Genomic DNA, 14,797 nt, shown 5'->3' on the forward strand with positions numbered 1-14,797 from the left:
ACCAAGGTAGTTGAATTTACAGAACCCCAATGGCCAAGCGGCTAACAAGCCATATGGCCTCTTTTGCAGAATGCTCACATCCGGTCCAGACCAGGGCTGAGGAANGCTGCCCAGTACCTGATGGATGCCCGCACTCCTGGGCACTGTCAGCCAAGGCTTGGCCTACATGCCTGGCCTGGCCTCTCTGGTAAATGGGGGAGGAGCTGATACTCAGGCCTGATGCTGATCTCTCCTGACAGCTGCTCCTAAGGNTGGCAAGGCAGCAGCAGGCATGGGGGAAGGGACCAGATTTAAAGATCCAGCCGCCCCGCCCCCTGCCAGACTTGGGTAAGCCAGCATCTGTGAAAATCCTCTTGAGCACACAGTGCCCANGCAAATAGGTCAGGGACCCCTAAGCTCTGGTGTCCACTTCTTGGTACCCTGGGCGACACCTNGACTTCATTTCTGTTCCCATTTCACAGGCCAACAGGGAGGACAGTGCCCCCACTATGAGATTTCGACGCCTGACTCCTGGCTACTTCCGGGTGCTACAGGTAAGGAAATCTAAATACTGGCTTCCAGCACTACTGACCTCTTCCCCCCCGAACCCCCCAACGACATCCCCCAACAGTCAGGCTGTCACGTTCCCTGCTGCCTGACTAGCCGGGACCCAGATGGGCAGTGAGGCGAGAAGGATTGGGGTGGAATCTCCCTGGGGCAGAAATGGCGGCCGCATCTTCTTTACCCAGCTGCACCACCTTATCCCCCTCTTCCTGCCTAGAAGCCTCAGTTGACCCTTCACATGCACCCTCTGTGCTTTCCCAGATGCAGGTGGCTGGGGAGCTGAAGGCAGAGCCCCGGAGTCCGCTGGTTGGGATGGTGGCTACCTTGATGGCTGTCCTCGGGTTAGGTGGCTCCTGCTATGCTGTATGGAAGATGGTGAAGCAGCGGCAGCCATCGCAGGCCCCGTGACGAGGCAGGTCGCCTCTCACCCAGGCTTGGAGGTGATTCAGGGGAGGAGGCTGCAATATCCGAACCCCACTTTTTCCCCTTGGGGGTTAATCTNGGCCATCGCTGGATCCTATTCCCCAGTTTTATGCTGTACCTAGCTAGACTCCAGCCCAGATTCAAAGAAGCAGGCGGAGGANACCCATTCCAAAGCNGCACCTAGTAGGGAGTAGACATCTTGGCCCAGAAACCCCTGGGTAAGGGAAGTTAGTATNGGAGGTGCGCCCTCTTGTCCAGGTCCTTTATTTTGGGCAGAACATCCAGAAGAGAGTATCTCCGCAAACCGGAAATCCAAAATACACACGATCAGCCTGNCCGATGAACCACACTGCCCATGGGCAGTTCCTCTGCCCTGCATCCTTAGGCCACTCAGGTGGACGTGTCCATCTCCGGGATATCAGTGGACACTTCCGTGGGCACGCCCAGCCGCTGGGGTTGCACATACGAGCCCATGCCTGCTGCCCTCTCAGCCTCTTCCTGACTGTAGGGTTCGACACTCAGCTGCTTCAGCCTGGGAGAAAGAAGAGTAGGAGATCGGAGCTCACCGAGTGCAAAATCTTCCCGCATGGCACCCGTCCACCAGTCCTCTACTGACCCCCTCGTACCTTTTCTTGTGGTCTTTGGATCGGAAGTGGGTTTTCAGGTTGGCTGAATCGATGAAGTACCTCCTGCAGGGATGTAGGGTGAGGGAAAGAGTGAAGGGGTGAGGTCTCTCGGGTATGCCTACCTCCCTGGCCCTAGCTCGTTCCCGGACATCCGATTCTGAGCCCGAAGTGATGAGAGGCGGGTTGACCCACGGATCCCAAGACAGACCCTGCTAGCGGCTCGCGGCCCGGACCTCGCTGCCCCTGGCTGGTCCCTCAGACCCTGCTCCTCCCCAGGCTGGACTCACGCGCAAGCCAGACAGCGGTGCAGGCCGCCCCCTGGCAGGTCCGGGTCGGGCTCTGCGTCCCGCTCGGGCTTGGGCCGCGGGAGCCCCTGCGGCCTCAGCTCGCGATGAATCTCATCCAGATCCGGCCGCCNCTTCTTGGCCTTCATCTGGCGGGCTAAGGAATGTGCTCGGTGCGCGCCGGTCCGCCGAGAGCGACCCATGATCAGAGAGACACACGCACACACAAAACCGAGAAACAGGGAGTCGGAGAAGCCCCACACGTGTTGGCGCTTCCGGGCCGCCTAGTGACGTCACGAGAGGCCCGCCCGGGGGCGGAGCGGGATTGGACCGACTGCCTCTGATGACGTCACGGCCGGGTTGACCGTTTGAGCGTCCCCAGGTGGTCGTCGATGATAGTGACTGAGCTCTGGCGGGGCGTGAGCGGGCCTGGGGGAGCCCGTCCCACTCTTCTGCCCGCCCCATCATCACTTGCCGGTTTCCACACCCCGAATTTCAGTGGTAGGGGATGCTTTTAACGTCTCTGGACGGCACTGATGCTTGTGCCATGAATAAATTACTTCATAAATGAGAATTAGTGTGGAATCATGGATGGGTCACCCAGAGATACCCCTAGGTTCTAACAAAGAGCCTGGTTCCCCTCACCCACCCCCCACTGGCGTTTCATTTTACATCTCTCCTCTGTTCCCCCTCCCCCACTCTCAAGCAAATTGCTGGGGCAAAAAGCGGAAAATTGTTTCACAAAGAATCGACCACCTAAGGGGTCTGTCCTTAAAGAGTGCTCAGCTCTTTCTACAAAAAGAGCTTTTTGTCTGAGTTGGTTGGTTGCTTGTTTGCTTGGTTTCAGAACTGGGATTGGTGTCCAGGGCTTCATATAATCCAGACAGGCGGTCTAAGAGAGGAGTTTGGGGTGGGGCGCCACATCCCTAGCCCAGGAGGAAATGTCCCTAGAAGCCCCCCCCCCAGCTTTGCTTTCTTTCTGTATGTCCAGGCTCGTGGGGAGGACTGGCAGGAAAGGGAAAATGACCAAGAAATGGTGCCTTTGCTCATCTTGGCCTGGTGCCTCTCAGGCTAGCCAGAGCCAGCTCTACTATATGGGGGCAGAGGACCTCAGCAATAATTCAGAGTTCTGGCTCTTTGGAACCAGTTGCCAGGAAACAGGGAGTGAGGCATGTGCATCCCTGGGGAAAACAGGTTTCTAGGTCAGACCCGCAGTGAAATGGAAGCCCAGGGTGCTGACCGGAGGCCTGGGATCTTCAGACTCCAGCTCATGAGGACTGGGGAGACATAGGGTGGGACCCTGATGAGGGCTCAGCTAGAATGGCAGTGATCACAGGATGCATAGGTATGGCTCCTGGACTCAAGACTTTGAGTGGAAAACTTTTTCTACAGCTATTGAACTGCCATCAGTATTCCCAACTGCAGGCAGGAAAATGGACTCTCCAAAAAGCTGACTTTATTAACTTTGCCCAATTTGGGTCAAGACTTGGGGCTGAAATGGCACAAGCCTGCCCCAACCTCAGAATCAGTGGGATCAGGTTTACCTGCCTGGCACCGTGCCAGCTGCGGAGACTGATTCATCTTTCATGAAGTCACCGGATCCGGGGGACAGGCTCCTTGGTTCTTCCAAGTTTCTGGAACCACAGCCACTGGTGCCCACTGAGCTACCAGCCACCTGTGCCTGGGTGCCAGGCCCCTTTCCCCTGCAGCCATGAACCAAGCCTTTTGGAAAACTTACAAGTCCAAAGTGCTACAGACGCTGAGTGGAGAGCCTGAAGAGGACTTGGCAGAGGAGGTGGGTACCGTCCGTATTTTCTAGGACAGACAGACAGACAGCCAAGGTAGGGAGTGTGGAGAGCATTAAATCGGCTGGGGAAGAAGACCATTGTAGGTGGGATTCTGAACAGCACAGCGCAATGACAGAGATGTTCAAGAAAATGAGGGAGAGCTAGGGCCACGAGGGAAGCAGTCGCTGACTCCAAGGATCTCATGAGCTGCCATGCGATAAAGATCGTTCCAACGCCAACTGGCAGTAAACACAAAAGTATGTTATGCTTTATACAGCTTTCTAGTGGACACAGCTAAACAAAAGTGGGATCCCTTGCCTGGAGAGTAGTGAGCTCCTGTTTATGGAAGTAGGGAGTGGCTCTCACGCGGACCACAGAAGCAGCACCTGATCAAGGCTGTACTTGGTTGTGAGGGCGAGGGCAGAGAGGACTTTGAAGCTAAGACCATTTACGTCTAGAAGTTGTAGTAAATGGCGGTTACACAAGTAGATGTGGCAAGGGGCAGGGACTAGCCCCGGCAAGGGGGGTGGATAAACCTATGACTGGACAGGTGGGTGTCCAAGGCTGGCTTTCTATGGAGGTGTCAGCAAGAGAATGCTACACTTAGTGTCTCTGTGGACGGTCCGGTGCAGATATGGACTGGATTTAGTGAGTTTCCATGGAAGTGTGTTTTGAGCAGGATTCTGTGCCTGCATGCTTTCATGTGGGCGTTTCCAGGGGGTATGTTTGGTTGGTAGAGACAGTTGGAGGATTGTGCATAGGTCTCTGTTTAGCCAGCTTCCTGCAGGAGAAAACACAGGAATGCACACCCGTGTGTAATACAGGGGGAGAGGTCTAGCCACAAAGACGCATGTGTGTCTGTAGTAGCACACATAGTGTGCCGTTGTCCGAGGTTTTGAGTGTGCCCTTGTCCGAGGTTTTGAGTTCGTTCAGATGTGTTTGGGAGTGGGCAGATGTAAGTGCTCAAGGGTATCTGCAGAGATTTACCATGCAGTCCTGCGTATGCGAGCAGAGGCATGATGTGTACCTGCGGGCATTCCCGTGGGCTCTAGTGGCGATGCAGGGTGCACAGACTGGGTCCATAGACATATATGGTACATAGACTGCCTAGTGTGTGCACGCTGGTTAGCAATGGGGCTCCTCTCATGCTGGGGGGGGTGTCTTGTGTCTCAGAGGGAGAGCCCCGCATTGGTGGAGTCTGAGACAGCAGAACCCACGGAGGAGACGTTCAACCCCATGTCACAGCTGGCCCGCAGGGTGAGTCTGACAGTCTTCCGTTCAAGCCTTGGAAGCCTGACAGAGGCTGTGGTGAAGCCCCAGAGGTTGGTCCATCCCTGACTCCCGGTTCTCTCCTCCCAGGTTCAGGGGGTTGGGGTGAAAGGCTGGCTGACGATGTCATCTCTGTTTAACAAGGAAGATGAGGACAAACTGCTGCCACCAGAGCCCTGCGCTGATCAGTATGTGTGTCCTTAGGGGGCGGGGCTGGAAGGGTCCTAGGATCTCTCTTCTGCCAAGATGATTCCCTCTGTCCTAATCTTGTAGAGCTTTAGCCCCCGGGTTGATACAGCAGGTCTGTGTAGGAGATGGGGTTAGATCTCCTGGGACTGAGGTAAAGGGAAGTCCTTATGGGTGGCTCCTCCCTCTTCCTGTGGACAGCCATCTCCCTAGAACCCAGAATAGCAGAGAAGACGTTTCTGGGTGCTTTCGATGAAGGGTGGTCTAGATGATAAGCCGTCATCTCCCAAAGCAGCTTGTCACCATCATAGATTCCCCTTCTTCTGGTTCTCTTGGTGCCCGTGGAGGCCTGAGGATCCCAGAGGAGCCCAGGGCGCACCAGTTTGGAACGAATTGCTTGATAAGGTCTTTGATATTGGGAACAGACTCAGGGGTTCATGTCCGACTGGCTTTGGTTTCTCTCTCTCTCACACACAGCCCATCTGCCTTCTTTCAGTCCTGCGCACCCATCCGCCACACTCCCTTCTTCCCTAGGACACCCATCCATTAGTCTTGCCTCGGGGGTCCTGCCCACCCCTCCCCCAACTTCCAGTCCCAGTTCTCTGAGGACTTTTCCAGAGGCAAGGCTCCTTCTTCAAGCTTTATCACCCCTCCTTGACAGCCCTCCCCCCACCCCGCATCGACTCCCCCAACCCCTCTTCTAAGCATCTATGCCAGGATTTCTTCCACTTTCTCCTCGTACCAAATTCCTTTCTCTCAATCCTAGAGTCTAACCACTTGGCTTTCTCCCCACATCGGGGGTTCCCTCCTATAGGACAAGCAAGCCCACCCCAACACTCTCACTTCTTCTCTCAGGGACCCTCTCTGGCTTTCCAGATCTGGCTTGTTGACCTATTCTCTCTGCACCAGAGTCACCTCTTCAAACTCCTGACCGCCCCATCCGACTCTGGGACCCCAGTTCTCCTCTGCCCAGCCCTCTCACCTCTTCTCCTGATCCTGTCACCCTCCCCCTTCCCCTCCCTTTGCTTTCCAGGCCCTGACTTTGCCCCGACTCCCTTGGCCTCGCTGCTTGTCTTTCCTTCTGTCCACCGCCCCTCTCTGGGACCCTGGGCCATCCTGCTGACCCGCTGTCTCTCCGTCAGCCCGCTGGCTGCGCCCCCTTCCTCGCAGGCGGCCACCACTGAGACCGAGCCGCGCGGACCAGGATTCTGGGACGCTTTCGCCAGCAGGTGGCAGCAGCAGCAGCAGGCGGCGACGTCCATGCTGCGTGGCGTGGAGACCACCGCGGAGAGGGACCCGGAGCCCCAGGACAAGCCTGCCGAGGAGGCCACCGAGTGCCCCGAGACACGGGAGGCGGATCCAGCGGCAGGCTTCAAGTGGGGTTTCCTCACCCACAAACTGGCAGAGATGAGGGTGAAGGCCGCGCCCAAGGGCGACTAGCTGGCCCGCCTCGCTGGTGCCCTCTCTTCCCTACCTCCCATAAAATCGTCTGGATTGACATTCAGTGTAACTGCGTAATTTTTTTCAGACAACAGGAAAAGCTACTTTTAGGAGGGCGACCTCGTGGGTGGGTGGGTGTCTGGCTAAAGGGTACTTCACCTTCTTTACTGACACATGTGCCAAGGCGCTCCAGTTGACAGGATTTAAGGTGCGACTTTCCAGAAAGCCCTAGAGGGCAGACTCCACGTCCCTGTCCAGCTTCATTTCATTCAGCAAACCCTGCTGGTGGCCCAACGGCATAACGCGAAATCGAAATGCACGAAAATGCTGGACCAACAAGGACCTCTACCAGCGGCGGGTCCCATACAAAGTTTTGTTGAGGCACAGAACAGGGGGAGCTCAAAGGACATGGGGAATTTTGGGACAGTTTCCTGGAGAAGAATGCAGGGTTGGGGAAGGAAATCAGAGCTGAGGGAGGATAATCTTGAACAAAGGCTTCGACCGGAATCTGTGAGGAAAGCCCGCGACTTTGTGTCGCCAGGGGAAAAGAAACCCTGCTGGGCATATAGCTTGGTTGGTGGAGGGCTTCCATCTGCATGAAGTCCTGTGTTCAGCCCCCAGTGGTTCAACAGGGCGAGGCTGACTGGCACACACACACACAGACAGTAGTGGCAGGAGGTTCCCTGACCTAAAGGTGCCCCAGTTTTACTGATTTCCATCACAGATCCTCCAAGTCTCAGCCTTTCTCACCTCGGGACTCTGGGAGGGCGGGGATGGGGTGCAAAGCTCTGGAAATTCTGGGTAATTTAAGCAACGCTGCCGTGTATTGAGCACTTTCTATATTCCAGGCACGTTTGCCACAGGCATTACAGCTTCTCCAGAACGCTGTTCTCTACCTCCTTTAATAACAGTCAAAGGCCCTGCTTGGCCAAGCTCACGCATTCAGCCTGGAACACACGCTCAAAACCCACGCACTCAGCCACGCAAACCAGTTCTCCTTTCCCCTCAACATCTGTCCGCTAAGCCAAACTCATGGTCCTTTTATTAAATAACATTTTAGCTTTATTCAGTAGTTCGCTCATCTCTCACCCCAAGTCCATCACTGCTCACATTTAGCATCTAGAGAGGCCACGTGGCCACTCTACCCGTTTCCACAGTCCTCCCTTGGCCCCTGTCTGTGGTCCCGCCTGCTCAGCGTGCAGATCTGGGAACCTGAGATCTAGGGAAAGGATTTGTTCACGGACGAGGCTAGCTCTCCGGGAGCTGTCTTCCCGTCTGGTGGTGGTCACACCTCGGACTCGCGCGGCGGGGCGCGCGCGCGCTGGCAGCCGTACAACCACTGGATGACGCGCGCGTTGCGTTCCACCACCGACACCGTGGGGCGTCCGTCCCGCGCCGACCCCGCCGCCTCCGAGCCGCCGCCGCCGCCCGCACAGTCCGGGCTACCCGCGTCCCTGTCGCTGGATGTCCAATCGCTGGTGTCCCCGGAGCCGGGCGGCGGCGACGATGCGACCTGCGGACCGTGCTCTGCGCCCCAGCTCTGCGGAGAGAAGCGCTCGGCGCCCAGCACCTCCACCAGCGCGCGCTCCAAGCCGCAGTAGTTGAAAAATCGCTCCTTCTCCGACAGTGGCAGCGAGCACGTGGGACACACTGCGCGCTTTCCTGTCGCCTCCGGTGTATCCGGGGACCCAGCCCACCCCGCGGGAGCCCCAGGTCTCTCCGTAGGTGCCGGGCTGCTCGGGGCAGCGTCCCGGGTGGCACCCAGGAAAAGGCGTCGTACTAGCCCCTGGCCCTTGGCGTTCTCTTTGTTCACCGAAGCCTTGCAGTCCCTCTTCTGGCGGTAGAAGATAAGGGAGTCAGGTCTTGGCTGTCGCCTGCCGCTACCCCGGCGGGCAGGCCCAGGCGTTCTGGGCGATGCAGAGGCCCCCAACTCATTGCAGGGGTGTGGCGTCAGCGGTCCTGGTCCCCCGCGCAGGGCTGGCTCCTGACGACGTACAATCACCTGGTGCGTCTTGACGTACTTGGCTTTGTCGGCCTCCAGCCTCTCCACGGCGCTGGGGGTTCGTCCCCTCGATGGTGTAGTGGGCGAGGACAGCAGCATCTTAACGGAGCTGGGCAGGTCAGGGCTCCATACACAGTTAAGGACGCACAGGTAGCTGAGGAGCAGCGAGCAATTCTCTGGAGTTTCTGTAGGGACAGAGAAATTGTCTGGAAGAGAGTAGGAGGCTGTTTCTGTTCCTTTCCCGCAGGCATTCCTGGGTAGAGGATCAGCCAATCACCCCTCCCCCACCAACTGGTGCCATGCCCAAGGAGCAGAAGATAGAACCTCCCTCCCAATCCTTTAGAGCATTGGGTGGTTCTTGGGGAGGGGGCATCTATGCCCTTTTGAGAACATCCCTATCTGGCCTCTGAGCCATGCACACAAGACAAGCAAGCAGGACACTTGGAAAGGAAAATCAGGCGGGGTCCTAGACCGATTCCCGAAATCGGCCTTAACCGGAAAAAATACCTCTTCCCAAGAGTGTAGCTTCAAACCCAAGACAAGGAGGCTCCCCAGCCACAGGCTGACTGCAGCCGACCCACCCTTCCCGCCCCCAAGCACCGAGGTCAGGGACATAACCATAGGGTAGAAGCCTCTGGGAGCTGCTGCCAGCTTCCTTGCCCAGACCCAGTAGGGCTATTCAGGAAGGAGAGGGAGGTGGTCCCCGGGCCGTATCAGTCTTCCACTGCCAGCCACTCTATGCCCCTGCCAAGGGGAGTCCCAGAAAGCCTAACTGTAAACACCATTCGGTCCAACCCCACACTTCCATTTCGGAGGCCAGGACAATGGCCTGGAAAGGCAAGGGTTTAAACGGGTCCTTTTGAGAGTTAGGGTGCCACCTTGGAACCTAGATTTCTTGCCTTACTGTGCAGATCTAGATCAGCTTGGACTCCCCGCTGGTCTATCAGAACGGTTCCCTCTGGGGTTTAGTTTCTGGTCTTGTTCTAAAACTGGGCAGGAACCCCTAGTTTCACTTATCCATTTCCTCCACCAATTCTTCTGAATAACTCGCACACCCAGAAATTGGCCCTCGGGGTCCCTGCCCCCTCCCCATCCAAAGACCTCTGGCCTTTCTCCTTCACCTCCCTCGTGCTGCGGAAAAGGGCAGGAGGGAAGGTAAATCAAGAGCTGACAGTTTCCTTGTCCGCTAACAGAATGAGGGCCACCCACATGGTTTAACACACCCACCCCTGCCCTCCGACTTCCCGTTCCCACACAGCTGAGAGGGACTTACTGGTTCTGGGGACTGAGGGAACCTTGGATCTGAAGGTGACAAAGGAATAGGCTAGGCAAGGGTGTGTGGAGATGGGGTGCCCTCCACAGATCCCAGAGGCCTTCGAGCGAGACCCTGGCAACTGCGGTCCCAGACCCAAGCAGTTAAGGTTCCATACAGCTACTCAGCACTGCCCTTCAGTAGGTGGTAAATCTGACTAGCGTGGTGTGAATGGTTGAAACCTAGGCAGCAATGACGGTCTCCCCGTGCCCCGCTCTATTCTCTTGGGGACTATACTAGGCAACGGGTCAGATTCCAAGGTCCCGGGAGGGCACTGAGCTTGTCTGACCTCAAGGATGGCTTCTGTCCTTTCCTCCTCTCTTTAGCCTTGAGCGGAGAGGCTATAAAAAGTCCCTAAACACAAGGACCAAAATAGTCTACCGTCCCCTGCCTGTTCCCTGTTTTCAGGGCTGCCTTTGATGTTTGACCACAGACAGCCCATCCTAGACTGGTAGCCAGTCTTGTCCTCTCTGCTCCTCTGCCTAAACTCTCCCAGCCCTGGAGTTAGTAAATCCCAACTCTGTCCACTCCAGCTTTGGCTCTGAACACTGGAGCTTCTAGGCTCAGTAGCTTGGCACCAGCCTCCTTCCCATCCATCGCAAGTGGCCCTCCCACCCAGTGTTGGGCTCTGGGTACACTCACTCGTCGTCGGGTCGAGATGCTGAGTTGCAGTGGTCCCTGGGTATGCCCAGACTGAAGGCAGAAGGGACAGCGGGGACAGGGACGAGGGAGTAACTTTGGTAGCAGCCTGGCCTGCCTCTCCACAGGAAAAGCGGAGAGCCTCCACCCCCTCGGTTAACTCTTCCTGACCCAGAGCTCAGACTCAATTAACTCCTTCCTGACCTGACCTATCTTAGTGCTGAGGACCCTTGAGCCGTGTTCCTGCAACTTTACTCTACAGATGGTTAGATAAATAGTCCCTGCCCTGTTCAATGGTTGTCATGGAGTCACAGTAAACTTGGGCTGAAGAGACAAAACCCCAAACAAGACCTTCTGCTCTGCAGGCCCCCTCTGACGTACCCATGCCCTAAGGTAGGACAGAGGGCAGCAGGTTCTATGCAGTTTGCTTTTCCCCACTCTGGCAGGTTTAGGCCTGTTTTATTGTGGAAGCCTGCTCCTAGAGGGGATCCCCAGTATCTGAACCCTAAGGGTGGGTGCAGTGTGTTGCAGATGTGCAGGGAATGTGAGGGTTAAGTAAGAACTCAGGGGTACAGCCTTAAAGATGGCAAACGGAGCTAACGGGAAGGGGGTGATGGAAGAGACCTTCCAGGGCTAAGCCTCCATCCTTTGGCTGCCTACTTGGGGACTCCTAACGCTCCAGCCTACTCTTCTCTGACGTCATTTATCTCTAGGGGAAGCCCTATCCTTAAAGGAGCCCCACCCCCTCTCAGCAGGTGAACGTCCTAGCGCCCAGAGTTCAAAGGCCGACACTGGGCTCTGGTCTTTGCCTTTCTCTCAGTTGTGCCCACCCCCTGCCAGTCCCACCACTTAGCATAAGCCCTCTCCCTCCCTTTTAACACTTCTAATGTTTGCAAGGCTCATTTGCATCTGTGCTCTCAGATCTCTTTGGAGCCCCCTCCCGTGGAACCTAGATAGGACTCAGCAGGGACAGTCACCCCACTTAATGAGGAAGGAAATTAGTAAAGTAGGAGGGACTTGCGCAGACCCTCCAAATCCCCTCTCTCCTCTGCCCCCACTGTCTGTCTGGCAAGATAAAGAGTCAAAGACCCCAAAGCTCCTAGCCTGAGGCGGGGTGGGGTGGGGTGAGGTGGGGTGGACCAGAGTGGGATGTGAAGATTCTAGGGCACACAATCTGTCTTGAGGGCGCATGGAGCTAGCGTGGAGGAGAGGAAGAGAAGAGAGTGTCTGGCTTCCTACCTGGGGAGCCTGCCAGAGTGCCCCGTTTATAGGAAGAAGCCCTGTACACAGCACTCCTGTGGACAGAGTCCAGAGGTCAGTCCTTGGCCCTGGACCCCAAGCCCCTGACCTCTTGGGGGTCCCTGGATCCCTGTCCCACTGTAAAGAGGAAAGGTTTGCTTCTTCTATTTCCATAACAAAACCGAGTGGTTGCAGTGTCTTAGCGAATGCTCTCACGGTCTCTGTCACAATCCATCTCAGGGAAGCTCTTTGGAGATTAGGTTTTATTGTTTTCCCCACTTAGAGCTGAAGAGATGGGCGGTTCAGACTGGGAAATGATTTATCCAAATTCCCACGAGGAGGAATAATAACAGCTAACTTTTGTTTTGTTTTGAGGCAGGGTTTCAAGTAGCACAGGCTAGCCTTGAACTTTTTATGCTCCTAGCTCCGCCTACCTCCCAAGCGCTGGACTTAGAGGCATGAGCCACCACGCCTGATGCAGTGGGTGGAACCCTGGCCCTGTGGATATGAAGCAAGGCCTCCACCAATTGAGCTACATTGACAGGTGACTTTTATTGACAAATACGTACTTGCCAAGGGCGGCTCTGGTTACTTCACACAGTGATCCACATATTTAATCCAGCGAAATGGTCCCTTCTGGATGGGGTACAAGCCAGTAACCCTGTGTCCTGAGCATGAAAGGGTTAAGCAGGGGGAGGCTGGGCGGGGGCCCAGCTGGGGTGCTGTCAATGGCAGGAAACCTGGCCTGCCAGAGGAGGATGGGGCCTAGTGTCTCACTGAATCTGCCTCCCCCCATCCCTTTGGTCTTAAAGGGGCATCTGGGTGGGACTGGCAGGGGGCCCTATCACAGCAGTGCTCTGGGGATCAAGGGAAGAAGCTAGACTACTGGAAGGGGTACCACAAAAGTCATCCTGATTGGATGTCATCTTTCCCGTGCTTCTAAAACGAGCCTGGCTCCCCCTAAGTAGTCAGAGAGCAGAGATTAAGGGAGCCTTAGTCAGAGCGTAGCGCCTTAGCGAAGCTCCTGGAGGAGGGGGTCTTCAGTTGTGTGGGGGTGGGGAAGTTTGAGAGTCTTGCTCTCGGGGGCTCCCAGTCTGAAGTGTCAGTGCCCCACACCAGGATGCCAGTGGACAAAGTGTCCACGGACCGGCACAGACCTTGGACCACGGAGCCTGAGCGGGAGCACATGGGACAGGGCTAATGGGGTGGGTGGCTTCTAGGTGAGAGACCCTGGAAGAGCTAGAGGGGGAGGGTAAGGCAGAACAAAGAGAGGAAGGTGGGAGGTCATGGATTTGTCTGTGCGAAGAGGAGGGGGGCCCTCATCTCTCTGTCCAGCCGCCCTCATTTCTCAGGGGCACTCGACAAGGGCCGGATCCTCTCTCTTTCTGGTCATGGGTCCCCAGGGAGATCTTTAAAGTGGCTCCTTCCGGCCCACTAGCGAGGACCTGGGGGAGGGGGGGACGGGGAAGCCAAATCTGAGGGCTGTTTCCTTCCTATATCCGAGCTGGTTCCCGGAGCACCTGAGCTGGAAACCGGCCTGAGTCAGAGGCGGCTCCTCTCAGAGAGGGTTGACGCCAGACTGGGAATAGCTCCAGTCAGTGTCAGGAATGGTGATAAAGGGCTGGAGAAGCGCCTACACTGCCACAGAGAGGAGATTCTTGTCTACTTCTCTGCGGCCAGCCACAGACCCCAGGCCACAGCCAGCCGCACTTCAGGCCTGCCTTAATTCAAATCCTGACTTTCCACTTTTTCTACTTGGCCTCCAAAAAAAAAAAAAAAAAAAGTGGCCTCTCTGGGGCAGCCCTTATCAAATGTGGGCAATGAGACCTGGCTTTTTTGCGCTTTGTTTGTTTGTAGTTTGAGGGTGGGTTGAGAAATCGCCAGCTCTTTGGGGTGCTCTGGAAATAAATGCTAGATGATTGGGCTCTCCACCAGTCAGCCATCAGACTTGGACTGATCTGTGTGACCCCAGCCTTTTGTCCCTAGCCCCCAGCCTCACCCTCAGCGGCTGGCGACAGATCATTTGGGACACTTTCCTGTGCTGTGGGGTCAGCAGACCGGGGTCACTAACCCTTGAGGAACTCATCAGGAGGGTGGCACCAGAGATGGAACAGGAGGGACCTCAGAGGGGAAAAAAAAAACCTGATCAGCCATGCCTCACAGAGAAATGGACAAAGCAGATGACAGGGGGTGGGCCAGGGGCGATTTGTTCTGCCTGGGTGGGGTGGGGACGCTTCAAAGAAGGGATTTGAGCAGGGCCTGGAGGGGATTGGTGTTTGGTCTCAGGGTAAGGGAGCCTGGGGACCGCGGGTCAGAGGACAGCAGGAGCTGGGTCTCAGGGGGAGCAAGAGGCTTAGAGAGAAGCCAGGGTGCAGAAAAGGTAGAGTTGAGAGGTGATGAGGTTTGCCCTGGGGCAGGGACTCCGACCTAGAGGAAGGAGGCCCCTTGGTGGGCTGATGGCCTTCCTCAATTCCAGAGAGCAGAGCCAAAGCTTCTTTCATTTGTGGTTTTCCATTTGGGGAAAGAATCTGAGCCACAACAATAGACTGGTTCTGGCTGCTGCCCCTCAGAGGGGTGTGGCTCAGAGCAGAGCCAGGCCCCCAGCACCACCCAGCCAGGACACTCAGCAGAGGTACTAGAGAGGGAGATGCCATGTCACCCATCATGTATCCCTCTGAGCTCCTACATAGCTGGTGAACAGTGCATAAAAGACCGACAAGATGTCTGTCCTCTTAGTGCAGCTCACCTAGTACAGCAAAGCCAGGTACTACTGTGTCTCCAGTACTAGGGACTGTGCAAAAAGAGTGCTTTATACTCCGTACCTCCCTTACTGATAAACTATTGTGTAAAGTGGGAATTATTATTATATGAATTTTATTTTATTCACTTTTTTTGCAGTGCTGGGGACGAAGCCTACGACCCCACAGATACTAAGCATTCAGAGAGCAATAATGGAGTTACCACCCTGGCCCTGTTAACACAGAGGGTTAGTAACGCCTCTGTGACCACACAGGTGGTGGACAGGAGTTTACTTTTTTTTCTTGTTT

The 14,797-nt window shown here is 55.9% G+C and overlaps 3 protein-coding genes and 1 long non-coding RNA gene across 4 annotated transcripts; 2 read left to right on the top strand and 2 right to left on the bottom strand.

Annotated features, from left to right (window-relative positions):
* The first annotated feature begins 319 nt into the window (after positions 1-319).
* On the top strand, positions 320-2,450 carry LOC110323458. The gene is made up of 5 exons (XR_003844080.1): positions 320-380; positions 462-533; positions 805-983; positions 1,475-1,670; positions 1,999-2,450. It is a non-coding gene; the product is annotated as an uncharacterized LOC110323458 (long non-coding RNA).
* Positions 1,215-2,168, bottom strand: Znf593 (zinc finger protein 593). Its single transcript, XM_021200684.1, has 3 exons — positions 1,880-2,168; positions 1,593-1,655; positions 1,215-1,498 (listed from the first exon to the last, which is right to left on the bottom strand). The coding sequence occupies exons 1-3, from the start codon at positions 2,077-2,079 to the stop codon at positions 1,357-1,359; spliced, it is 405 nt and encodes a 134-aa protein (XP_021056343.1). The 5' UTR covers positions 2,080-2,168; the 3' UTR covers positions 1,215-1,356.
* A 1,137-nt stretch (positions 2,451-3,587) lies between the features above and the next one.
* Positions 3,588-6,558, top strand: C6H1orf232 (chromosome 6 C1orf232 homolog). Its single transcript, XM_029539488.1, has 4 exons — positions 3,588-3,671; positions 4,837-4,920; positions 5,023-5,120; positions 6,261-6,558. The coding sequence occupies exons 1-4, from the start codon at positions 3,588-3,590 to the stop codon at positions 6,556-6,558; spliced, it is 564 nt and encodes a 187-aa protein (XP_029395348.1).
* A 1,065-nt stretch (positions 6,559-7,623) lies between these two features.
* Fam110d (family with sequence similarity 110 member D) lies at positions 7,624-10,594 on the bottom strand. The gene is made up of 2 exons (XM_021201016.2): positions 10,515-10,594; positions 7,624-8,745 (listed from the first exon to the last, which is right to left on the bottom strand). Exon 2 carries the CDS (start codon positions 8,657-8,659, stop codon positions 7,844-7,846), a length of 816 nt encoding a protein of 271 aa, XP_021056675.1. The 5' UTR covers positions 8,660-8,745; positions 10,515-10,594; the 3' UTR covers positions 7,624-7,843.
* Positions 10,595-14,797: the final 4,203 nt, after the last annotated feature.

Source organism: Mus pahari, chromosome 6, assembly GCF_900095145.1.
Source record: "Mus pahari chromosome 6, PAHARI_EIJ_v1.1, whole genome shotgun sequence".
Taxonomy (NCBI): Eukaryota; Metazoa; Chordata; class Mammalia; order Rodentia; family Muridae; genus Mus; species Mus pahari.

Excerpts from the sequence above, each read along its gene's own strand:
- C6H1orf232 (XM_029539488.1), top strand. The coding sequence starts at position 3,588 with ATGAACCAAGCCTTTTGGAAAACTTACAAGTCCAAAGTGCTACAGACG. Across the intron at positions 4,921-5,022 it reads TGTCACAGCTGGCCCGCAGG|GTTCAGGGGGTTGGGGTGAA; the intron begins GTGAGTCTGACA and ends CTCTCCTCCCAG. Across the intron at positions 5,121-6,260 it reads CCAGAGCCCTGCGCTGATCA|CCCGCTGGCTGCGCCCCCTT; the intron begins GTATGTGTGTCC and ends TCTCTCCGTCAG.
- Fam110d (XM_021201016.2), bottom strand. The coding sequence starts at position 8,659 with ATGCTGCTGTCCTCGCCCACTACACCATCGAGGGGACGAACCCCCAGC.